Raw genomic sequence first — 24,575 nt, 5'->3', positions numbered from 1 at the left:
GCCGCCATCCCCAGCCTGCACCGTGCACTTCCGGCACCACCTCTCCGAGACCGACCCACTCTGCCAGATGATGGGGCCGAGTTCACGCCTCCCAAGAAAAGTCATTATCGCAGCAGCCGCTGCATGCCGCCACGAACACGGCCGCACCACCATGATGACACCATGCTTCTGGAGAGCCCACCGCATCGTCGCGCCCCTCACCAAGCACGGCGCCCTCGTCGGTCGCCACAACCCGTGTTGTTTCTCCGCTCGAGGAGGAAAGGAGGGCCCCATCACCGCGAGCGCCTAGGCTTTTCCCGGCGACTGTGAGGAGTGTGGAGGGGAAGAGGTGGGGTGGAGGTGTGGGAGGATAGGGTTCCCTCGAGGGAGGGCACGAGCAGAGCAGCCCTCTTGAAACATGGGACATTCTTTGACCTCCTTCCAACAATGCGACCAGGAAAATGGTTTACCACTATTTACCTCTTTGAAATAATCCAAAGTTCGCCAAGCCTTCGAATATGCAAGAGAAACAATAAGATAGAAATACATGTATGTATGACAACATAAAAATCATTTGTGTTGAAAGGGCAAAAATTACAATGTTGTTGATGCCGACTCTGCTCGCAGGGCGTTTTGAGCACGCAATCATGTGCCGAACAAAACTTATTGAATTCAGATTGGATAAACTACCACCTCTTTTAAATGGACAATTCATTGCGATCACTCTCAAAGTAGTGTTTCCTAAAGCTCTATGCTCGTGGAAATAGTCACGGGCCTTCTTCCAATATGCTCCCCCATTTTTTGTCAGCACCACTACTAGGATCTTGTCCAATTTCCGTCCACGCCTCCCATATCATCTTGTCCACATGCTCCGTCTAACTAGCAAGTTCTTTGGCTTTGTTGTCTCATTTGAGGCTTTTGTGAGCTCTTCAAGAAACAATGACTCCTCGTCTATGTCTAGCCCGAGCCCCATCTTGTTCACCACCTTGGCTAGCATTGATCATGTCCTGCATAATGTCCTCCTCATCGAAGTAGCCCACATCGGCCGGTGTGGTGGGGACAAACTGCGTCGGAGCAGCTCCATAGGTGCACAATGCAACGGGAGAGGCTGCATCACCGCCACAAAGTCTCTGATGGGCAGCTGCATCGTATGGGGTTGCATTGTGGCAGGTACATGTTGCAGGCTCCCGAGAACGAGCCCACACATTGGGTAGTGTGGCATCAATGACACGCCGGTCACCGGGATGCAAGGGACAACAAGGAGGGCCCAGTTGTCATGGACTCATCCATCTCGGGCGACTCATTCCGTGATGAGATGGAGAAGTGGGGCGGCACCACCATCTGCGACAAGACGACGAGTGCATACCCGCATGTCGGCATGGACGAGGTGGTGGAAGCAGTCCTTGGAATAAGCGGTCGGCCGCGGAACGCTAAGTGCCATGGCACTGCTACGCCGGTCGTGGCCAACTATGCGAGCTCGCATTCCGGTTGAGCACCAGAAGGACTTGCTGCGAGACGGTGACAGCGAGGTCGTCCACGTCCGATTGTATGGTTGATAGCTGCTCAGCGGCCCGCTGCCGTTCAACGGAGGCGATGGCATTGAGCTCCCACTTGGTCGCGGCCTTCCTCCCGTCCACCTGCATCCTACTCTCGGCGTTCCTCTTAGATGGCGTGAGCTAGACCTTGCGCTTCTTTAGTGGCACAGTGATGGTGCCATCAGCAAGGCCTCTACGGTGGCTTCGACGGCGATGGAGCCCTACTCTAGAACTCGTCTAGAAATCCGAATCTGACATATTTCCTCTGTCCCAAAATGTAAGGCGTCTAAAATTTGGTTAAAAATCAAATTTTACAAACTTTGACCAAATATTTTGGAAAAAATATTTACATCTACAATATCGAATTGACATATTAAGAAAATATACTTTAGGGTGAATCTATTGATAATGATTTAGTATCGTAAATATTCATATTTTTGTGTATAAACTTGGTCAAACTTTAAAAATGTTGACTCTTAACTAATCCTTAGACGCCTTACATTTTGGGACAGAGGAAGTAGAAGCAAAATCGAAGTAGAAATAACCCCTTCGTGCAAGAACTCTTCGTGCGGTTATAGGTCAGTTGTAAAACAAACCAAAGTGTAGAACGAAACCACATGGAAGACGGGATCGCGCAGCTCACTGAAAAAAAAAAAACCCACTAAACCAACACCGTGTAGCTCACTGAAATAACGTTCTTACTACTCGGCTGAGGCAAACAAGCTTGCCCCAAAACGAGCAGCAACATTGTTTGAACCAGGCCATGCGTCTCCATTTGCATTACTTGCAACAAGAATGCATGGGAAATGATCCCTCCGGCTATACGTGATAGGTAGGATGCTGAATAGACGCTAGGATGATAACTCGATTTAAAGTTCACCTCTCCCTATGAAATTACCGCGAGATGTCGATTCGAACCTAGGTGAACTAGCTGCGCACTCGCTTGCCTTGCTACTGAGCTGAAACTCAGTTCTCATACAACAAGAATGCATAGTTTTGCACAGTTAAAAAGGAAATGCAAAGATGAGTATGATGAAGCAATGAACATCAGCAGAAGACCCGTAGAAATACACTTGGCGTTTCCTTCAACCTCCAGAGAGGAGGCCCAGTCCAGAGCTTCTCGTCGGACTTCCTTTCTTCTCTCTGTCAAGTGGTTTGTCCCCGGCGGAGTCAAGGAGGCCAGCGTTCGAAGCTCAACTTCGGTGGAGAGGACCAGGGACCTGATTGCTTTTCCTGTTTTTTGTCCAAGGCCCTTTATGCAAATTTCCAGGACTATGTTGTAACTTCTTCATCTGTTCAGGGTCCTGTTTGTAATATGTTCCCACCGCTTTTAATATAATGTGCAGCCTGGGGTCTTTCTTGACCCCTCTTTTGTTCAAAAAAAAAATGAACATCAGCAGAAGACCCGTAGAAATACACTTGGCGTGGAGCATAACCAATGGGGCGAAAATCATCTGAAAACCAACTACCACACAGCAGAACATTTCTCTTCCAATCGTGGAAACAGCATAGCCTTGACAGTTCCAGTAGAAGAGGAAAAAAAAAACACCAGCAATATTGGCTGTGTTTGGTACCAAAGTATTTCACTACTATAGTTTCTCAAAATACCGTAGTTTTAGAAATAGTTCAACTAGGGCACTTTAATCCAGCAACTGCCATGCTAAAACAGAACAACCAAAAATTAACTCGGCAAAAGAAATTTTCCATTGCAATATGACATCTGGTTCCAGGATATTTATTGTGGTTTCAAGAGTGCAACTATAAAATCAGGAAACAGAGCTGAAGTAGAAATATCCCATTACTGCAAGATTTCTTTTGTGGGGTTATCCCTCCGTTCAAAACCAAAATTTTCAGCGAACCAATAGGTAAGATGAAACCAAATGAAAGAGAAAATCAAACATGGTGCAACGTAAAACTTCCAACCTTCAAAACCAAAAAAAAAATCAGCGAACTGAAATAACTGTTCCAAGAAGCTGTCCCAAAGATGAGCAACATTGCTTGAACCAGGTCATGCATCTCCACTGCCATTCCTTAAATCACCGAGTCTTGCGGAGTTTGAAGGGAAACATGAAGACTAGTTCAAACATCAGCAGGAAACCCACGTGAATACATTTGGGCTTGAACATAACAATGGGGCGAAAAGTTGCTGAGTACCAACTTATCACAGAAAGCGCTCCAGTACATGTGGATCAGCAAAAATAGCACAGGATAAGCAACATTGCGATGAATGTACATTGTAGAACCAAGAGGCATGAAATGAAGTTTAAAGTCATAATGCTGAAACGGACATAAAGAACCTTGCAGAGCTAGATTGGAAACCGGAGACATGCTCGAGCATGACAAACCCAATGAGATACACTATGGCATTGAGCATAACCCATGGGGCTAAAACAGGTTGAACACCAACTTATCACTGAAGGCGATTCACTACATGAGCATCAGCGAATATAGCATAGGATAAACAGCATTCGGATGAATGCAAAACCAAGAGTCAAGAAATCAAGTTCAAAGTCATTCACGAGATTCGACGATCAACAATTAACAAAGCGGAAGAGATCCTTACAGACCATTACAAAATATTCTTCTATGAATAAAATATATCAGCCGTGCATCACCATCACCGACGCAGAGAGAGAATGCTGGGGACAACCCACATAGGTTGCACCCTGCTGTCGCAGCCCATGTAAATGAAGACGTTTGAATTTGATTCGGTACCATCTCCCTGCAGTGGCTTGCCCAACTCAAGTGCAGTCCAGCGTTTAGCGTCATGGTTATAGCAGTATATGCAGTTGCTCCTCCCTCCCCATATCTCTGGATTCTTGCAAGATAATGGCTGGCTTCTCTTGTCTGTGCTGATGAATATAGCCCAATTCTCTAGCTTGTCCACCTTCATCCATAATGCAGGCTCGAACGATAGGTCAAGGTGAAAGACTTCGAAGGTTACCCCCGATACTACAAGAGGTCCCCGAAAGCCGACCAAGAGAAGCATATCTCCACACGGCACCAGCCATGCGTTAGAAAGTTTCCGGCTGATCATGCTACACTCCATAAGTGGCAGTTCCTGTATGCTTATCTCGGGTGCCAAGTGCACTTTGAAGATCCTGCGATCAGAATCCATGCCAAAGACCCGCCCTTTGAACACCACGATTTGCTTGATTGTTCCATACCGAGTAGAACATTTCACCCAAGAGTTGCTACCAACACGCCAAAACAGATTGTGCAGTGCAGCATCGACAATGAGATGCGAGTTGCGTGATGTAAGAGGAGCAGTGAGGGCACCATAGCTGATCTCAGTGGGTTTATTGACAGGTAGTGGTGGAGGTGCGACACTAATACCTCTGAACAGATCAACGACTATGCATGACTTTCTGTGGGACAGAATGAGATGACCATAGGAAGCCCCCATGAAGGAAAACAAGTCCAGTTGCAGAGGAATCTCAGAGCAAGGGTTGGGGCCAAGGTTGACTTTCGCTATATCCGTGACAAGATATGGATGTCTAGGCACCAGGTTGTTGCTACAAGGGACAGCTTGTTGGAGAAGGAGAGGTGGGAATGTTGCTAATGAGCCAGAGAAGGCGGCACCCCAAGAGTGGCAGGTGGCAGCAAAGGCAAGAAGATCCGGGGCAGAGCCCAGGCCGAGCCGAGCAACGATAGAGTGCAGCAGGCATTCTGGGAGGTCTGCCCAACCTTGGATTTCAGACATGGCTTCTGCACAGTCCTTTCTCTCGAAAGTAATTGCAGCTTCTCTGCAACACAACAGGAATAAAAGACACACATTAGAGGAGGGTAGCATAAATGCGATTAACTGAGCAGCGAAAAGGGTTATTCAAAATATGATATCAAGTGCTCAGAATAAATGGCTAGTGAAATGTATGGTTTCTGGTAAGATTGGATTTGCATGGAGCATTTCACTTAATATGAAGTTCCGTAATCTCCAGCCTCCGTTGAAGACTGTCGCATCCTGAACATATCAGCATTTCTGCAGCTTCAAAGATATGGCACATGCCATGCACTTCAGCAGCTGCTGAAGGATTCAGATGGAAAAAATAAGTTCCCTTACAGCTGTGAATGCTTTCGGTAACTTGGAAGTGTAGCATTCACACAGATGTTCAATAGGGGAACATGATTAGTCTCTTGGTTTTTAGATCAGCAATTGTAGTCTAGCTACGGAGCTCATATTTGCAATCAACAGCCAGAACTATATGAATGATTGAGTACTCAGGATATGTTTTCTTCATTTGTAGTTTATGTCTAGTGCCTATATTTATCTTTTCACGAAACTCCTATTGCAGTATTGCCTACACACCAAATTTTTGATACAGACTTGTAAGAATTACGAAATTTTTATGTTCATGATAGGACAATAACATGTCACTTTGGTAGGATAAAGAATCTACACTTCTGCCAAATACCTCCATGAACTTAAAGGTACTACTTCAGAGCATGAAAATAAAAATCAACAAGCGCTGACAGAGATAATCAGAGGCCAAGACCAGCACTCCCAGCCCAATTTATGAGTAACCATGTATGCTTGTAGGAAAATTGATCCGTTGCTTGGTCCAGCGATGCCATTGTTAATTACTAACTTTCAGAGAAGCATGTGTCCAATGCCTAAGCAGCTCATACTTCTCCACCAAATTGTAAATCCCTAATATATTTCAGAGAAGCTGGAACTTTCTTTATCAGTTCCCTGATTTAGTTGCTATTCCAAATTTGGATCCTGCTAAAGTGCTAATATTGCGGTGTTTCAACAAAAACACCATGCCGCTCATTGGGAATGTGCATCGTCCAGTCCACACCCCTGTGGAATTCGGGCACACTCCCCCACCATCGATAGCGACAATCACAGCCCCAATTTGTGCACCAAATAAAAGCAGTACGGACATTTTTATTTACGTTTTGACAAGACGTTTCGGTTCCCAGAAAACCCGAATCGGACTCGGCCATGTTCCGATCTTCCGGCCGCAACGAATTTTTGAGGCCAAAACCTGTGCCTCCGACGAGAAACCTACCGGATCAAATCAACCGATACGTTCTAGGGTTAGTTCGTCGGCCCAGGTAGCAAAATCAATGCATCTTACCGGAATTCCAGACGCGATCCGAGCACCTGCGACGAGAACGGCCAGGCGGAAATGCTAATCGGAACACCTACACGCGTGAGAGATAAACCGAAAAAATACACAAAAAACTAGGGTTGAAATGTGTGCGCGATCGCGCGCAACTGTATGAATGCGGGAGGGAGTGAGATCAGGTGGAGTGGCGGGGGAGGGAGAGAGATCGTGCCTGCGATGGCGACCGGCGACGACGTCGAGGCGACCAGTTGCTTGCTGCCGCCGTCTCCGCCCCTGTCCTCGCGCGGTGTGTGAGCCGTGATCTTCGCTTCACTCTCTCACCTCAGTTTATAGTACCAACTCGTGAGCCGGACTGCATGTTTGAAAGTCCACCTGCACATTAGCTAGGCCTGCACTCACCAGCCCAAGGCCCGTCCTGCACATCACCTCAGAATATTTTGAATGAAGAAAAACTTGTGTTCACCCTAAAAAATTGTTACAACATCATCCAAGCAAAATTCGATAGTATATTTTCTCAGTTTCTTCACTCATTCGGTTAATTACCACCCTTGCAACATTCCTTGTCTTGACTTTACCCACATTGACAATAAACATTTTTCTTGTCTTTTCGCTCGGCTTTCCACACCCCATCCACCATTATACAAGAAGATTTTACACGTATTCGTCACAAAATGCTTTGCATCGAAATTAGAATATGGTCCTCAGCTTAGGGCATAGGGCGCCCTAGGGGATGCCATGCAAATGGGTTATTTTGTGATTTTTTCCCAAAACATGTCCATTTTGTGCAAAAGTTTTCAGAAAGTGTCAGTTTTGGCGGAAAAAAAAAACTCATGCTTTTTGTCGTCTGGCGCAGAGCGCTGCCACGCCGCATCGTGCCGGACCGCACCCGACCTGTGAAGAGGCGACGGGGCAACCAGGCAGCCACGTCCCGGTCACACTCCTTGCTTCGCGATCCAACTCCCCTCCCCGCCGCGGTTGCCATGGCGGCCACGCTCCTCCGCCGGGCGCTCCAACTCCGGCGCGTCCTCCCCTCCCCGTCCTCCCGCGCTCTCCTCCCCACCGCCTCCAGTCGCCTCCTCTCCACCACCAACTCCACCCAGCAGAACACCACCGCCATCCCCATCGACCTCTCCTCCGACGAGAGCCGCCGCCGCCTCGTCAACAGGTACCCTCGTCTCCTCGCCCCTTCCTTCCAATCGTCAATCCCCGGGTCGCCGAGGGCGGTTGCTGATTGAGAGGCTGCGGCCTCGTGTATGTACGTGCAGTTTGATGTACAGGAGCAAGCAGAGGGGCTTCCTGGAGCTGGACCTGGTGCTCGGCACCTGGGTAGAGCAGCACATCCGCTCCATGGACGAGGCCAACATCCGATCCCTGCTCCAAGTCCTCGACCTCGTGAGCTATCCTGCCCCTACCCCTCCTCCACTTATTCATCTAGCTTGCCGTCTAATTGCTCTTCTAGTGTCATGGTTTGCTGTCACATGCTTTAGATTATGGAAAAACTCAACTAGTTCGTACAGATTTTCCTGGTTTCTCATTTTTTTTTTGTATCCAGTGTAATCTTACAAAACATAGTGCTCCTTTGAGCCTGGGTCACGCTTGGCCCAGTCAAAAAAAACGCCCCGAACCATTCCACCTGCCTATCTGTAATGTACAAGTTAACAGTTGTCAGTGTTCAGTGTAATTAAGATGGATGCACGCTTCAACTACAAAATGTAGTTTGATACTTTGATGTCCTTCCATCGCTTGACAAGGATTTGGCTAAACAATTACTTCTATTGCATCTCATGTTCAGGGTTTTTTGTAGGAGAATTTCATGTTCAGGGTTTAGTGCCTAGATTTTACCACTCTTCTACCAATCATTCTCAAACGACATGTCTATTAACTGTTAAGAATGCCATTTCCTCTTTAGTGCCATCTTTTATTCTGTTGTAAACCACTGCATAACCCACCTGTGTTAGATTTTTCCATCTCTTACGGTACCAATACTACGTAGAATCACCAGTTGAACACTCATGTGTAGTCTGTAGATTCTGTTTCTTACCTGTTGGTCTCTAGTTCTACTTGTACACATTACGACAGTCCTTGTCAGCTGCTCTAACAAATAATAATTTCATTGCACCCAGTTACTTTTGCTCTTGCCGGGCTTCTTCCATACATTAATTAACAAACCTACTGTTGATTCTTTTTCAAAAATCCTGAAGTGTTGCTCCACCACATTTGGTACCTTAACGCCTATAAATGGGGACAACTTTTATGTTGTCCAGGAAACTCCTAGCATAGAGCGGTTCTGAAATATTGACTGAGCTGATGATTTAACACTAACAATAGCCATGATGTTTATGAATAAGAAATGTTTTATTTATTTTTATGATGGTACCAGTCACCACATTCTTGTTACATTTGATTTTTATAGTGTTATGGCATGATGCGTTCATTGTACTGCCTAAGGTACGGTACCACGTAAGATGGTTCATTAGAAAAGCGCTAACGCATTTGCCAATGAAAACAATATCAATAGCATCAAATATAAACATACCTTTTTTTTTTCTCTGAACACTTGGAGAGCAACTACCATGAGCCAATGCCATAGAACCTTCTGGTGCCAACTCCCGTTTTCATCAAAGACTCCCATCGTTTCGTGTATACAGTATAATGTTTGTTTGACTGTTGGTTCTAATTCTAGAATTGTTCAATTCTTCAGGAGAACCCAGATTTGTGGAAATGGCTTACTGGTCAAGAGCAACCGCCAGAGGCTCTCAATTCTAATCCTGTATGTCATACCATGAATACCACTTCTTCAGTCTCTCTCTAATAGTCTGATTGCCTCTATACTAACAACCAATTTCTGTCCAAATAGGTATTTGTTGCTATCAAGTCGAAGGTCCTGGATAACCTGAGCAAGCACTCTTCCCCAGAGACCCGATCAGCACCTGGTCAACCATGGGTGAGAGGGTGGGATGACAAGAGAGGTCTGGATGGACCTAAGTATGGAAACCAGTGATGAGGTGCTTGGAATAAACTATGTCTAAGTAAGATCATTCTGTTGTCGTCCTTCTGTACGATGCTTGTGTAAATAAGGCAAATCATGGCTAGATGCACCATCCTTGAACGTTGAACGATTCAGGGAATTGGGTTTTTACTGGACGTGTGCTAGTGATGTTTTCACCTCTATCCTTGAGGAAACTAGATGAACAGGTGCTTTTTCCCGCCACCACCCGCTCCTCTATAAATCAAGGGAGAGCCGTAGATAGCCTATACCTGCAAAAATGACTGAAAAATTAATGACATACGGCTAACACTATGTGTGGTTAATGGAACCGCCTTATGCTTGTTTGAGGAAATAAGCTAACGTAGAGCTCAACAGCTAGCACACCGGTGCGTTTTTTTTCTGTATTTTTTACAACGCTAGCCCTATCCTAAGATATCACACATGGCTCTGTTGATAGAAAATCGTATGCTATCGCCAACAAAACATTAGCCCTAGCATAAGACATCACCACAAAACATTAGCCCTAGCCTAAGGCATCACACACGGGTGTGCTCGAACAAAATAGTTTGTGATGATACATCTTCCTTAAATACCGGACCCTTTCCTATAGCCTTGTTCATAAACGCCTCAGACATTTCTAGTCGTTACTTGGAGCCCCGGCGCCGCATCCATGCGAGCTCGTACTGATGTCCGTCGCCATGGTCATGGTGCCCACTGGATCAAGGTACAATTTCCACTTAATTAGGGATACTCTCTAGTTTGGGATTTGGGTTTTGTCGTTCCGATTCGTTTCATCTATGTGAATGTTCTAGATTCCCCATTGAGATTGCGAGGATCTGTATGGTGAGATAAAGATATGTGTTGAAGGGTTAAACATCGTTGTTGAGAAGAAGAAAGGAGAGGAAAAAAAGCGAAGATATTTGAAGAAGAAAAGATGAAGATGGACCTACATTTGGCAGATGTTGTCCACAAACAAAAGATGAAGGAAGAGGAGACAAGTTGAAGATAAACAAGATTAAAAAAACATGTCCAGGATATGGAAAATAGGCTTCAATATGCTTTTGCTACCCTTGTAACTCTAACAGGTGTTGTAACGACACTTTTATGTTTATCTAGACGCAAGTAGTAGATGTTTATGAACGATTATAATGGGTGAAAAATTAAAATAATGTAATGTAATGGGTGAAAAATTGGAATGAAGTTGTGGAAACAACATCTCACACGCCTAAACGAAGCAAAACGGTTTGTGCTGGCAATGCAAACTGTTCTACCTACTTGAATTGTGCGCGCCATGTGGGCTCGTGGTGCTCAAATGTACGGGTATTTTGCCCCTATGTATTTTTTTTGGTAATTAATGACAATCCCTATGTACAAATATTTTCATTGAGTTTATAGTGTAAGGACTATTTCATAGGTAATGTTGCTTTTAGTCCATGTGTTGGATTCAAGTATGAATGCTATGAAGATAAAGATATACCTTGAGTATTGGCATCAAGATCATCGATTTGAATAGAAGAATACGATATGATTAAGATGAAGAAATAAAGATGGAGTTCTTGTGTGAAACTCTTATTTAGCCATGCTCTATCTTATGAGTTAAGTAATGGATAATTAAGATTTTAAGAGTTTTATTTGAAGAGAAGAATTCAAGATATGGCTCTATGTCATAGTCATAATGTCTTACGAGTTGAGTCATTGTTGGTCGAGACTTGGAGCATGCGATCAAATGGAGAATTCGTTATATGCCTCAAGATATGGTGATAGAGCATGAGCAGGTACAAGGTTGACCGAGTCTAAGAGCGAAGATTGTGTTCAAATTGGTGAACACATGAAGCATAAAGAATGTACCACGTGGGATCATGTGATCTTTTGGTGTGGTAAGCTCTATCAATTATGCTTTGTGAACTAAACCATCATATATATGCCTTTGTGTTGTCTATGTGTGTTAGGTATCTTTTCGTGGGCATGCATCAAAAGTAAGATCACATATAGTCCACGAGAGAATGACATGAAGTGGTGATCATCATGAAGATTGAGAAGGGCAAGTTCAAGATGCACATATTTAGAAGATCGTGCTTGAAGTTTGCCGTCCATTTGGTGATAATGAACATGTGAATATGCCGTTAATGTATGGGGAGCAAATTATGAGTCATCACGAAGCAACAATGATCAAGTGAAACATTTCGGCTTGAAAGGACCTTGAAACGTTGTCATCAAGATCAGGGAGCGCAAGACAAAAGTATGACCTTTCTAGGTTTTCCTATAACTGGTCTCAAGGTGGTTGTTGGGAAGCCAGATTATAGGATAGATTGCCACACTATCAAGAGGGGATTTCAGTTGGGTAGCTTGATCACATCGTCTTAGGAAGCCCAATCATTTGCATACTTTGCATTACCTAATTCTTCTTTATTCTTTGTATTTCTCTATGTGAGGTTCTTGAGCTTGTTGCTAGCTTCTCAACAAGCTCAAGTTCATCGAAAATGAAGTTTGTATGCATCTTTTATTGTATTTTCAAGTTTGGTGTTTTTATCAGATCTTTGTTTTGGGAGGTTTCACTTCAACCCACTATTGAAATTTAATGTATTGCTCCTTCTTGGGTTCTATAGTCTCCATTAGATAGATCTTGTTATTAGCTATTTAAAAAGCCTAAGTTTTCTATAATTAGAGTCTAGACGCTAAATATATTACTTTTTTTGTAAATATATTTTTCTACCGGTAGTCCACTCGGTCTACCGGGTCTAGGACCAAAATCGACGATTTTGTAGCAGAGGGGGCCAGGTTCTAGGTCCGGCTGGACCATATCAGCTACCGAGCTTCCCGTTTTGGCCTCCAAATGGTTATATTTGGCTTGCCTACGAAAGGGGCTTATTCCCCCAATGGTTTTGTAGGGTTCTTGAGCTTATTTTCTCCCACCATTGTTGACCTTCTTAAACTTGCTTCCTCTCTCATCTCTCCTATGATTCTTACATCTCTTTGAGGGTTTTGAAAGAGGAGATGTAGATCTACAACCTCCACCAATCCATTCCTCCTCTGATAGCTCGATGGTGTTATGGTGGTACTAGCTATCATGAACTTGTGTTCATTTTCTTATGAAATTGCTTATTGTTAGTGGTGGCGGTGCTAGTTAATGAGAATTTATGGGTGCGTGCTTGTGTTTACATTGAGTGCCTAAACATGTTCACCTGTAAGACCGAGAGCTCAACCACCTTGGACACTAGGAAGTAGTCGAATTTCACTTCGTCACAACAGCAAAACTAGGGACCTATCATCCATCACCATGTTACCATCGTTGAGGTCACTCATCTTCACCCATCAAGAACATGCATTGTTGGTCTACATATATTGTGCCTCATACAAATGCAGTGAGTTGTGCAATCGTAATGGAGATGCATGTAATGCAATTATTTGGGATCTTCAACACATCACATCACACTTGAGTCATCTATCAACAAGCACTTTAAACCGACTTAAGCCCCGTAGAAAATACATAGTCTGATGCTGGCAATGGGATCATGGGACGGTGGTATTAAGGCCTAATGTGGTCACATTTTTCCCGAGTACCACCACTGCCATATAAACAACATCGTGCTTAATCATCAACTCGTCAACGGCATTGCCTGACCCTTCTGCAGGGAATCAAACACGTCCTAGGTGCTTTTGTCACTCAACGAGTACATTTTTTTCTTTCGCAAATAAACCCCAAATTAAGATGGTTGAATCTTTGATCAAGCCTTGAAAATGACCGATCAAAAAAAAGCCTTGAAAATGGGTGGAAGAGGTAGTAGTAGGGACCATGTGAAACTGTAGAGTGGAGGCAACCATCTCAAAATGGTTCGAAGCACGACTGGTTTTCCCACCAGAAAAAGCTGCATGCCAAATGTAGGAGTACCAGGGGAATTATTTTGAGCTCGAACCTCGTCCATGAGTGATGATGACACCTGCAAAGGCTGCAGCCCTCACGGCACGGCTACGCAATCGAACGTGTCCCACGCCGGCAACCACACCACACCACGCTCCGGACGTCCACCGCCTACCAACCCCAACTCGTCCTACTCGCTCTCGCTGCTGCTGCCGCCTGACGACGCCTTCGCATCGCACCCACACCGAACCGGGCCGGCAAGCTCTTTCTTTTCCCTCGTCAGACGCCAGCGAGCTCAGCTCAGCTGCTGCTTCAGTCAGCTCGCCGCGCGCCGCAGCTTCCGCCCCCTCCGCCCGCCGGCTCGCCCGCCGCGAGCTTCCCTCCCCTCCCCTGCCCCCACGGAATGCCCTCCCCGCCCGGCCGGCCGGAAGAGTAGCGGCGGTAGGCGGCGTCCGGACCGATGGCGGGGCGGCCGGGGTACGTCACCCTGCCGATAATCTCGGTGCTCGCCGCGATCGGGTACGTCTACTACACCACGGTGTTCCTCGCGGTCCCCGCGTGGCTGGGGCTCGCCACGGCGGCGGGGGTCGCCAACGCCGCGGCCTACACCGCGCTCGCGCTCGCCTGCGTCGCCACCTACGGCCTCGCCATCACGCGCGACCCGGGCCGCGTGCCGCCGGCCTTCGTGCCCGACGTCGAGGACGCCCAGACCCCCATCCACGAGATCAAGCGTAAGGTACGCCCCCACCAGATCTCGCTGCCAAGACTGGATCTTTCGTGTGACTCGTGTGCAGAATTAAGCATCCAGCGTGGGTGGGGTCCTGGATTTAGAATTACTAGAACATTGCCTGCAAGCAAGATCCACCGCGTTGCCGATTCCGGCTGTGGGATTTGGATCTTTGGAGCGGAACGCTCCCTTGCCATTTTTAGCTCAGTCCTGAACTCCTGATACAGTATATCAGTGGGAGGTGGACCGGTGGAGAGGAACCGTGCATAGATGTGCATCTGAGTCCAAGGATGGGCATGGGCACCGTATCTTGCTCTGGATCCTTCCACATTGGCACACTGCACCCAGTGGCGGGCCCAGGATTTTCAGGATGGATGTTCCACGTTGCAAACATAATTTGCAATCGAAAATTTACAGTGAATATCAAAGTACAAAAAAAAAACATCATTTCAGAATAAGTTTAAAACAATAATGAATCATAGATACTAACATGTTGAGTTTCCATGTCTTCAAAGCTTGATATGATGGGAATGGTGTCACCAGTCACCATCCCTAACATGCACAATTAGTTCGCGCTCAACAGATGTAATACAACAGCCATTACATTGTTAATCCCATGTTCCATTTTTAGCTTTCACATGGTTTATTATAATAAGTCTCAAGCTATGGAAAGAATTAGAGTTAGCCTTATTTTAAAAGGATTCCAATCGCGCGCGGCAAAAAAAGGCGCGACTCAATGGTGATTTGACACGTGGCGGTGATTTTCTTTGCAAAAAAAAAACAAAAGTTGCCAGGGAGCCGTGGGATCGGACGGTGGATCTGATTCCGTCGCGCTAGGCGACAAGGGAGCTCACGTTCCCGCGATAAAGAAACCTGTTTTAAAAAGCCCTCATTGTCCTCACTGCAAGGGGAGCACATCATGCCGATACTGAGCCACTCTCATTTTTTCCGAAGAATGCTGGAAATATATTAATGTTCTTTCGTTAAAATTGAAATCAGGAGCTCGTTGGGGCTCCTTTCATTGAAAAAAGTTCTTTCATCTTGAAGGAGAGGAAGACAAAGTACAAGAAAATGCCAAAAGGAACAACGGAAAAAGAATAAACATAGAGAAAAAAATCTCATTTTGTAGAGCAAAATTGACGCCATTAATAAAAAAAATCAATCCTGTGACCAGCTGTTAGTTGTGCCTAGTGGTTCTGCTTGGATTTTTCAGTACTGCTATGACAAAACATGAAGAACAAATCAGTGTCGGTAGTGGCAAAGCTTAACGGTTTGCTGACCTTTGTGTGCGCATTAAAACATGTGTGAATGACATGTGTATTATAGTAGTATGGAAAATGTATAATTCCTGTTGTCTTAGCTCTGAGGAAATGGTAAGAGAAATCTGAATCTTTCCTCAATATCTCTATCTCCCTTCTCAACTCTCCTCTTCATCTATATCATATTGTTCTTGCCTATGTATCTTGCGATCTGTCTTAGCTCTGAAGAAATGGTGTATCGGATTTGGCAACCTTAGCTTACTGTTATCTGATTAAGATCAACATAACACCAAATCAGATGCCAGACATGATTAATCATAACAAAGGTTTTCACGAGTTGATATTATTATCGTGTATGAGGCCTTAGTGCTTTGTTTTAGTCATCGATGTGCTCATTTGGAGAAAATATATTGCATTATCCATGTTTTGCTTTTATGTGTTGGGATGATTTCAGTGGCTATAATTATGTTGCTACTACTATTTTTTAACCACAAGGTGTATTTTGGTCGTGAAATTTGTGACTGCCGAGCATCCAAAAATAATCTCAGTGTTGCAAACAAGAAAACCCCTCAGTTGGATCATATCTTCCTACAATATTCTTCTTGGTTTTCAGATGTAGTTAGGTAGCATGCTCATCTAATGGACCTTTTTCTGAAAATATGGAAAATATGTCTAATCTATGAAGACCGAAATAGGATTAGGTGGCATTACCTTCATTGCGTTATAATGAAGGCCATGCGGCTGTTTGGTAATGTACAATAGTGTTAACCTTATTTGGCTTCCTGAATTCAACTTGTGTGAACTTCCTTGTGCGCATCATTGCAGGGTGGTGATTTGAGATATTGCCAGAAGTGTTCACATTATAAACCTCCTCGTGCACATCATTGTCGTGTCTGCAAGAGATGCATTCTGAGAATGGTGCTGATTGAATTTTGAGGCCCTTTTTCTATTTTGTGGTTCTTATGGACATGTATGCTAATTTTTTTTTTCATGCAGGATCATCACTGCATTTGGATTAACAATTGTGTTGGACACGAGAATTACAAGATTTTCCTAGTGTTTGTGCTATATGTTGCAACCGCAAGCCTCTATTCTATGGTAATTCAAATATTCAATATCCTTGTTTTACTTTAGTGACTATGATTGGAGATTTGCTTTGAGAAGATTTACATTTGTATCAGATTCTGATAATTGGGGCTGCTGTGCATAGTGCACCTAAAGATGAACAATCAGGCAGTGATTCCCCAAGATCATCAATAGTATGTACCATGAGGAAGTTATTCCAGTTGCCAGCATATACATGGCAAGTAAAATATTCATTCTAAATAACTAACACAAGGCTGTAAATATGTGCAGATTATTTGCGGTGTCATTCTATGTCCAATACTATTGTCCACGTCAATTCTCTTGGGTTGGCATGTTTACCTCATCTTGCATAATAAAACCACTATCGAGGTTTGGAAAATAGGACCCCTTGTCTTTGAGGACTTTATTATTGTTTCCATATGTATAATGGTATGTCTATTGGTGGTTTGCAGTACCATGAAGGAGTTAGGGCGATGTGGTTGGCAGAAAAGGCTGGAAATCTTTACCATCATCCATATGATCTCGGGTTCTATCATAATACATTTTCAGTAAGAATTATTTGCATCATTTCTCTTTTACACATGCCGTGAATACTTTAGCATTGGAGTATGTTCACATGCTATGATGCAAGCATCTTCTTACTAAATTTATTTCATACTGAGACAGTATTTGGTCATACCCTCTATAAGCCCATGATTCCATGACTACGCTTCTACTTGTCAGTTGGAAAGGATTACATATTCTAGAACAAAAAGTAGATGCAACGAAATCTAGAGCACACCATTGTTATCTGCAAATTTTGGAAGACGATATTCAGCTCGACATGGTTTATACTTTATATGCGATTTTTCATATTGACCTTTTGGCTATAGAATTTTTTCATGGGAAATACACAAGTTAGGACAGGTGCACATTTTGGCACAACTTTTGCTAGTGCTCATAATTGTGAATATTTCAATACTTTCCGAAATGTGCAAGTGTGTGTAGTTGAAAATGGGTGCACATGCTCGCATGTGCCAAAAATTAACACTCGGTTTTCATATTAAACTATAGTATGCTTTGTAAAATTGTATCATAAAGTATATCAGGAGCCATGGGACATCATTAAGTACTTGTTTCTCAACATGTTTCCCCTATAACAGGTGCTAGGGCCCAATATATTGTGCTGGCTCTGCCCTGTATCAAGGAACACAGGCAATGGCATTCGATTCCGCACATCATATGATATTCCATTATCCACATCAGCATTCAAAAAAGAAGAGCATTTGTCAATGTCTTGAAACTCTTGCATTGAGAGTGTATTCTGTGGGATTCAAATGTGTGAATGTAAGATACAAGGGGAGCAGCTTTGAGAGGGTCTCCTTCGGGCTCCAAGAATATATGTTAAGTTAGAAATCCTAACTTAGTTTAGTTATCCCAGTCTATTTGACATACTTGATGAGAAAAGTGCTGATTCCGCTGTAAATCTGGAGTAGTCTGTATACAGAGGCCTGGGCTGAAGGCTCAAAAAGACTGCTCCTCTGTTGTAATGTAAATGGCTGAAGTTCGTTGCGGTCTCATGTCATAGGGACAAATATCCAAGGTACTCAAATCTGTATAGAGAGTTGTTCTTAAATAGAAGTTGGCATTCGTGGAATATATTTTTGCTGATTCTGTCTGCAAATGTGTGTGCATGTATACGTGCTGCGCAGACCAGACAGGCTAATCTGGCGACTTTGCACGGCTGGGAATACAGAGATTTTTTCTTGATCGGTCGGCTATTATATGTGAAACTTGGCGAGAATGCTCTGGCCCATGAGAAACTGTGGCTGGTATAGTTGGAGGTTTCAGGTTAAACTCCATAACAGTTTGCCTGTTAACTGACAGCAGCAGTAACCTTATTTCTTGTCTAGTTATCCTACCACAGTACCACTACCAGTGCCTTGCCTGGATTACTGCAGCAAGATGCAAGGAGCGAACAAAATTAAAGGGTGAGCAGAAGAGCGTGTTTCAAAGGGCGTCTCTCTTCTGTGTACATATACACATTCTTATTTCTTTGTACAACCAGACTCGGCCGACGGGGAATTCCAAGCCCACTAGCCAGGTTCATAACCTGCTTCCTACTCATTATGTTGCAATCTATTTGCTGATATATCAGTATAATTAGGAGTGATTAGTTTGCAGAATTTAATCATCTATAAAGACAATCATATTAATCCTTGCAATATATACTGCATATATTATGAAAATATATTTCATGGGGTTCTCGTAATATGAATATGATATTGTGGATATTGGTATTTTTCATATATATTTTTAATCAAACTTTGAAAAACTTGACTCCGACTATAAATTATGTGCAACATAATTTAGGACTAAGCAAGTATTGGACGTGTTGGTCTGCGTGGACTTTCCTTTGCCAAAGGTCGGTATAAATATAGGCCCGTTTCAGTACGGGTCGGTACGTCAAACATAGTAAACCCCTGAGCAGCTGGCTGTCTCTCGCCAGAAATATCGACAGCACCCGCCCGCCCGCCGTCTGTGCTCGCAGTCGCAGATCGATCGCAGCTGATGATGGGAGTCTGGATCCCCTTCTTGCGGCTCTGCCCCCCTTCGGAGGGGGCTGATTTCGTGCTTGCACAGCCGCGGCTGCCGCACGGACGACGGCGATAATGGCAGTCTTCTCTCGGACCAGGATTTGCATCAAGCCATCCTAAATCTCATCGTCGGCTTCTACAAGGCGGCGTTCGACCGGCTGCCCCGCGCGAGCGAGAACATGACGGAGCTCATCGACCTCCTGGACGACGGCGGCTTATGCCTGGGCCTCCTCGACCCCGTCTCCAACATCATCCTCAACATCCTCGCCCTCCTCCCCTATGCCGCCGCCGCCTCGTCCGCTCCACCCGCCGCAAAGAGGTCCAAGAGAGAAGCGTGGGCGGATTTCCCCAAACCCAACGACGCTGACTACGTCTGGGACGTGATGGCAGGCCGATCCTACCGCAGCCTCGTCAACTTCCTCGTCGGCTACTTCGGGTGCCTCACCGAGGAACAGGCCTCTCGATACCTCTACTGGGCTAGAGCCGATCTCCCTCTCGCCGTCATGCTCGTTCAGCACGATCTCTATGAGCATGATGCTCAGCATCAGCCTCAGGGCCTTGACCCTGACTCCGCAAGAACTCAGGCCGCCTTCAAGTGGGCAGCCCAAGAGGCAGGTCACCCTGCGCCCGACACTCTGGTGCAGCTTATGGCCATCCGGCTTTACCCCGACGCCTTTGCCCTTCTGAAGAAGCAATTTTCGGAGGTTTCCCTCAGCTCTGAAAATGTCAGAGCCATCCACCGTCTATTGCACCGCCCCTACGATGCCCAAATGACCCCTCGCGGCACGACGACTACCACCAACGTCTCTGCAGATGGCAGCACCACCACCACCATCACCACCACTGTCCGCCGAGCAGCTCATCGCATCACGTCTCTCCGGCAGCATATCGACCACACGGACATGTCTGCCAAGCTATCATCCTGCTTGACGCAGGGATATGCTCAAAAGCACAGATTGAAGACCCCGTGCAGCCGTGACGCATGCAATTACCTGCAGTCTCTCGAGATGTACCTCCATGGTATGCTACACCACTTCTACATCAGGGCGCTCACATTACTGCCCACCCCCTCGGGCTCGCTCATGCGCAGCTTCCTCATGGCCGGCCACTGCTATGGCTCCATGGACCCTGTCTGCAACATCATCGTCAACTCCATCTGGTACGACAGGCACGGCTGCCCTCTCCCGGAGTCTGAACGCACCAAGATTGAGCAATACATTGACATCCTTGACCCCCTCTCTCTGCTCCGCGTCGAGATGCATTCCCTTAAGGGCCTTACGGAGCTCGCCGCATTCGCCGACCCCCAGCTCTCAGTGGCGGCTTGCGCTCTGGAGAACCTCTGCAGTGCGAAATGCGACATTGCTACCATGTTACCATCATCCACGGAGAGGTTTGAAAAGAACCCCTTCCATGAAGCTTCCATGGCCGCTGGACACCCTCTGCCTCTTCAGCTGGGTGAACTGCACCAGCAGCTGCTGCTCATGCCCGTTGAGCGAAACAAACTGCTCTCCTTGATGAAGGAGGCTCAAACTGGTGGTACCGTGTTGCCCATCGATGACATAGCATCCATTCTAGACATGGTGTTGAGCAGATCCAGGGCTCCAGCACCAGCATTAGTGCAGGCACCCGAACTTTGTGTAAAGGCCCTGAGCGTGGTGTCAAGGAATAGATCATGCTATGAGGAGCGGAGGAGGTGGTTCCGTTCAAAGCTTGAACGGATTCTGAAGGAATACGCGACACAACATTTCTGGGTAGCCATATATAAAGTTGTTTTCGATCATAATTTTCGAGCTGCTAGCTACAAATATTTATCTTGCCATCATTCGACTAGCCCTACTGATTGCTTGCTTCTTATAGGAACCAAAATATACCCTGGACTATATCTGCGGTGTGGAGAAAAGCGGGGAAGCCCCTCCCAAATTTCACACCTGCTACCACGTTAATTTTATGGCTACTTGCGAGCTGCGGCCGCAAAAGACGCTCTTCTTCGCTGAATTCAGGCTCGTGGATGATGATCCAAATAAGCCAAGTTTCTGCTGCACTCTACCCTATCCATATGCTGGTAAGTCGTCATTGTTCCATCAAAGCAAGTACTAGTCTGGATTGGTTTATACATGAAGGTGCTTTCTATCTCTCGCTGAATAATAACCATGGCCGGCTTTTTATATTTTGTAATAACAACAGGCCGTTGCTACTATGGCGTGCGTACCGCGAGGAAGATTGTGTATCCAGACCGCGCCGAGTACATCGGGAAAGACATCACGGATGATGGAACCCGCAGCGTGGGTGACATGCTACAGATGGACCACGTCTACTTCTGCTCCGAGGGAGACGTGGAGCTCTCGAAGAATCTCAACATATTGCCCAGTTCGGAGTCTCGGTATGACTCTTTCTGAGTATGAAGATTGAATCTTCTGTCCTTCGTGGTCGCCGCTAGCAACTGTGTAATGTTATCAGGTGTGAAGTGAGACCATGCATGCTCCCTGCTGCTGTGTTATGATGGTTAATCGTCTGCCAAAATAATCTGTAAATCTTGGACATGGGCATCAGGTTTCGCTTGTTAATCATCTGGTGGATTCTCAGTGTAGTATAGTCCATATCTTACTAGAACCTTTTTGTAAGGAAAAAACATCTTCCATTTTTTTTTGAGTGATCACCGGGGGGGACGAAAAGCTCCCGCCTGAATTTTCCATTTCATCAGAGATTGGGGTGGAGTCCCCGTTTTGTGGTGACAGCAGTTTTACAGGAGGGGAGATGGAGACAGCACCCAACGCCACCAAATTAAGGGGGGAGTGAGCTCAAACAAAAAGCCAAAGAAAACAAGAGGGAGATCATGGCCGTTCGGGGAGGAAATAGGTAAGCCACTGGTCGATATCGCCGCGGAGCTCAGCAGGAAGCCTGGCACGCCATAAGGTGGCATCGTCACGGCACCTCTTGCGGAGCAGCGAAAGAGAGGGAGGGAGCCCTTGAAAGACCACGCCATTCCGGTGCTTCCACAGGTGCCAGAAGCACAGGAGACGGAGAGTGGAGGACGTCGCTCGGGGCGCTGACGCAGGCAGCGCGCAGGTAGCAGCAGCCTCAACCGGCCAGGCCTCATCACATGCAGTACCAATGGAGCACCAATGGATTCTCAGTGTAGTATAGTCCATATCTTACTAGAACCTTTTTGTAAGGAAAAACATCTTCCATTTTTTTTTGAGTGATCACCGGGGGGAGCGAAAAGCTCCCGCCTGAATTTTCCATTTCATCAGAGATTGGGGTGGAGTCCCCATTTTGTGGTGACAGCAGAGGAGGGGAGAGGGAGACAGCACCCAACGCCACCAAATTAAGGGGGGAGTGAGCTCAAACAAAAAGCCAAAGAAAACAAGAGGGAGATCATGGCCGTTCGGGGAGGAAATAGGTAAGCCACTGGTCGACATCGCCGCGGAGCTCAGCAGGAAGCCTAGCACGCCATAAGGTGGCATCGTCACGGCAGCTCTTGCGGAGCAGCGAAAGAGAGGGAGGGAGCCCTTGAAAGACCACGCCATTCCGGTGCTTCCACAGGTGCCAGAAGCACAGGAGACGGAGAGTGGAGGACGTCGCTCGGGGTGCTGACGCAGGCAGCGCGCAGGTAGCAGCAGCCTCAACCGGCCAGGCCTCATCACATGCAGCACCAATGGAGCACCAGAAGCGACGGGCGAAGGGGCAGCCAAACATGATGTGGGCAGGAGTCTCTTCGGCGCCATTGCAGAGGGGGCAGCCGCTGGCAGCGAGGTCGATGATCCCTTTGTGGAGAAGGTTTGCGCGGCATTGTATGCGACCACGCACCAGAAGCCAGGCGAAGAAACGGACACCTGAGGGGGCCCAGTTCCGCCAGACGAGAGCATAATGCTCGTCCTGAACGCCGCCCATGGTGCACAGTCCGTAAACGTCAGAGGTGCGGATCCCGCCGTCCTTTTTGCCACAGAGGGGGAGGGAGCGCCGGTCGGGAGTCGAGTCGAGGTGCACTCCACGGAGGAGGTCGAGGAGCGTGCCCCGTTGCTTGGAAGCAGAGGAGGACAGGCGACGGACCAGCAGGCTGTCGAGGCCGGCGCGGATCACCTGCTGCACCGTGGCGGAGGGCGAGGTGCAGTGGGAGTAGAGCTCCGCCATGGCCGACATCAGGGGACCGACGGGAAGCCAGGAATCCATCCAGAAGGAGGTGCGGGCGTCGTCACCGACAGCAACTCTGGAGATACTCCGACAAAGAGGAAGGAGCCGGAGGAGGGAGCTCCAGTGCGAGCCGCAGAGCGCACCGTCCCCGCCGACGGCGTCCAGCGGCGCACCATTGAGGCTCGCCCAGACCCAGCGAGGCCAAGATTCTTCGACGGCGGAGTGGAGGCGGTGGAGAAGTGCCATCACATTCTCATAATATGGAGACTAAGTTAACACGTGCAGTATGGATAAATGTTCAGTAGTCATACTCAGGTCTAGTTTTCTCTTCACACACGCTCTCAGTACTCGAGCCTTTCCTCGGCCTGCATGCCACCACTAATTCCACCTCAAAAAATGAGTGTTGCACTGTAAAACAGCAAGTATCTAAGTTAAATGGAGTAGCAGACATACTCCGGTGGTATCTCTGGAGGTGAACCTTCTGCTCCGTAGGTTTATTACTTCTGGCTTGCATGTGATCTTGGCAACTTCCCCAACCTTCAATGTTCATACAAAACAATACTACTTTCAGAATAATAATTGTTTTAGAGGTAAGGCTGCAGCCCTGTGTTAAAATTAATAATGTCTTAACAGTAAAGTTAAACGCACGGGTTGTTCATAAAGGCCTTCGTCCAGCTCCACGATCTGACCGGAGTAGAAGCAGAGTCGATGAAGAAGCACATCAAAGAGGAACTAATGCCCTTGTCAACCTCAGGGAGCAGCCGTGTCCCAATGCCATCTTCCACATCCGATGAAAGCACCCTGCTTTTCCACCCCGAACCGAGAGGCCCCGCACCCATCAAGAGGTGGAGCAGCTCCCCTGAAAACGCAAGACCAATGACCCCAGGAGGAGGACTCCGGGCACTAACGCCTCCACGCCGCCACCCACAGATCTCACCGTTGCCCGCATCACCAACCACCGCATTGAGACGCAAACTGTCAGGCAAGTCGCTAGTGAAGACACGGTGAAAGCGCTACCATCTACCACCAACCACCGCCGAGCTCATCCATCAGACCCACTATCTCAAGGCAGTGCCTCAAAGACTATTTCTAGATTTGTTTTTTTTTTGAAAAAAATAACTTTTTAGATTCCTGTATTTTTGAAATCCGAACATTTTCAGGTTCAAACAATTTTTAGATTTGAATATTTTTAAATTTAAGCATTTTCAGTTGACGGCAAAATAGTAGTTGGACATCACATGTCAATGAAAGGATAAATGTAAAAAAAGTTAAAACTTTATATATGCAAAAATGATCTCCAAACGGGTATAGCTAAAAATTCCAGGTATCGTCGCCGGGGGCCATCTTGAATATTACAGAACC

At 46.3% G+C, this 24,575-nt stretch overlaps 5 protein-coding genes across 5 annotated transcripts; 3 read left to right on the top strand and 2 right to left on the bottom strand.

Moving 5' to 3' along the window:
- Positions 1-3,851: 3,851 nt before the first annotated feature.
- Positions 3,852-6,686, bottom strand: LOC127344483 (uncharacterized). Its single transcript, XM_071828498.1, has 2 exons — positions 6,596-6,686; positions 3,852-5,260 (listed from the first exon to the last, which is right to left on the bottom strand). Exon 2 carries the CDS (start codon positions 5,215-5,217, stop codon positions 4,132-4,134), a length of 1,086 nt encoding a protein of 361 aa, XP_071684599.1. The 5' UTR covers positions 5,218-5,260; positions 6,596-6,686; the 3' UTR covers positions 3,852-4,131.
- Positions 6,687-7,492: 806 nt separating this feature from the next.
- Positions 7,493-9,743, top strand: LOC127344484 (succinate dehydrogenase assembly factor 2, mitochondrial). Its single transcript, XM_051370779.2, has 4 exons — positions 7,493-7,751; positions 7,852-7,978; positions 9,288-9,356; positions 9,444-9,743. The coding sequence occupies exons 1-4, from the start codon at positions 7,567-7,569 to the stop codon at positions 9,585-9,587; spliced, it is 525 nt and encodes a 174-aa protein (XP_051226739.1). The 5' UTR covers positions 7,493-7,566; the 3' UTR covers positions 9,588-9,743.
- Positions 9,744-13,573: 3,830 nt separating this feature from the next.
- On the top strand, positions 13,574-18,163 carry LOC127344486 (probable protein S-acyltransferase 16). Its single transcript, XM_051370781.2, has 7 exons — positions 13,574-14,170; positions 16,246-16,338; positions 16,417-16,518; positions 16,602-16,679; positions 16,777-16,875; positions 16,959-17,054; positions 17,649-18,163. Exons 1-7 carry the CDS (start codon positions 13,895-13,897, stop codon positions 17,784-17,786), a joined length of 882 nt encoding a protein of 293 aa, XP_051226741.1. The 5' UTR covers positions 13,574-13,894; the 3' UTR covers positions 17,787-18,163.
- Positions 18,164-19,042: 879 nt separating this feature from the next.
- On the top strand, positions 19,043-21,664 carry LOC127344485 (uncharacterized). Its single transcript, XM_051370780.2, has 3 exons — positions 19,043-20,833; positions 20,940-21,144; positions 21,267-21,664. Exons 1-3 carry the CDS (start codon positions 19,262-19,264, stop codon positions 21,476-21,478), a joined length of 1,989 nt encoding a protein of 662 aa, XP_051226740.1. The 5' UTR covers positions 19,043-19,261; the 3' UTR covers positions 21,479-21,664.
- A 793-nt stretch (positions 21,665-22,457) lies between these two features.
- On the bottom strand, positions 22,458-23,459 carry LOC127340031 (uncharacterized). The gene has a single exon (XM_051365815.1). The coding sequence runs from the start codon at positions 23,457-23,459 to the stop codon at positions 22,458-22,460; it is 1,002 nt and encodes a 333-aa protein (XP_051221775.1).
- Positions 23,460-24,575: the final 1,116 nt, after the last annotated feature.

The sequence above is a fragment of the Lolium perenne genome, chromosome 3 (assembly GCF_019359855.2).
Source record: "Lolium perenne isolate Kyuss_39 chromosome 3, Kyuss_2.0, whole genome shotgun sequence".
In the NCBI taxonomy this organism is placed as follows: domain Eukaryota; kingdom Viridiplantae; phylum Streptophyta; class Magnoliopsida; order Poales; family Poaceae; genus Lolium; species Lolium perenne.
The sequence above is the reverse complement of the archived record's forward strand: the minus strand, read 5'-3'. Positions and strand labels throughout refer to the sequence as shown.

What these genes read in the sequence shown, in the direction of transcription:
- LOC127340031 (XM_051365815.1), bottom strand. Translation starts at nt 23,459, where the DNA reads ATGGCACTTCTCCACCGCCTCCACTCCGCCGTCGAAGAATCTTGGCCT.
- LOC127344484 (XM_051370779.2), top strand. Translation starts at nt 7,567, where the DNA reads ATGGCGGCCACGCTCCTCCGCCGGGCGCTCCAACTCCGGCGCGTCCTC. An exon ending in CGCCGCCGCCTCGTCAACAG is followed by an intron (nt 7,752 to 7,851) that starts GTACCCTCGTCT and finishes ATGTACGTGCAG; the next exon opens with TTTGATGTACAGGAGCAAGC. An exon ending in TGCTCCAAGTCCTCGACCTC is followed by an intron (nt 7,979 to 9,287) that starts GTGAGCTATCCT and finishes TCAATTCTTCAG; the next exon opens with GAGAACCCAGATTTGTGGAA.
- LOC127344483 (XM_071828498.1), bottom strand. Translation starts at nt 5,217, where the DNA reads ATGTCTGAAATCCAAGGTTGGGCAGACCTCCCAGAATGCCTGCTGCAC.
- LOC127344485 (XM_051370780.2), top strand. Translation starts at nt 19,262, where the DNA reads ATGACGGAGCTCATCGACCTCCTGGACGACGGCGGCTTATGCCTGGGC. An exon ending in ACGCGACACAACATTTCTGG is followed by an intron (nt 20,834 to 20,939) that starts GTAGCCATATAT and finishes TGCTTCTTATAG; the next exon opens with GAACCAAAATATACCCTGGA. An exon ending in TCTACCCTATCCATATGCTG is followed by an intron (nt 21,145 to 21,266) that starts GTAAGTCGTCAT and finishes TAATAACAACAG; the next exon opens with GCCGTTGCTACTATGGCGTG.
- LOC127344486 (XM_051370781.2), top strand. Translation starts at nt 13,895, where the DNA reads ATGGCGGGGCGGCCGGGGTACGTCACCCTGCCGATAATCTCGGTGCTC. An exon ending in CCGCAAGCCTCTATTCTATG is followed by an intron (nt 16,519 to 16,601) that starts GTAATTCAAATA and finishes CATTTGTATCAG; the next exon opens with ATTCTGATAATTGGGGCTGC. An exon ending in TCTATCATAATACATTTTCA is followed by an intron (nt 17,055 to 17,648) that starts GTAAGAATTATT and finishes CCCCTATAACAG; the next exon opens with GTGCTAGGGCCCAATATATT.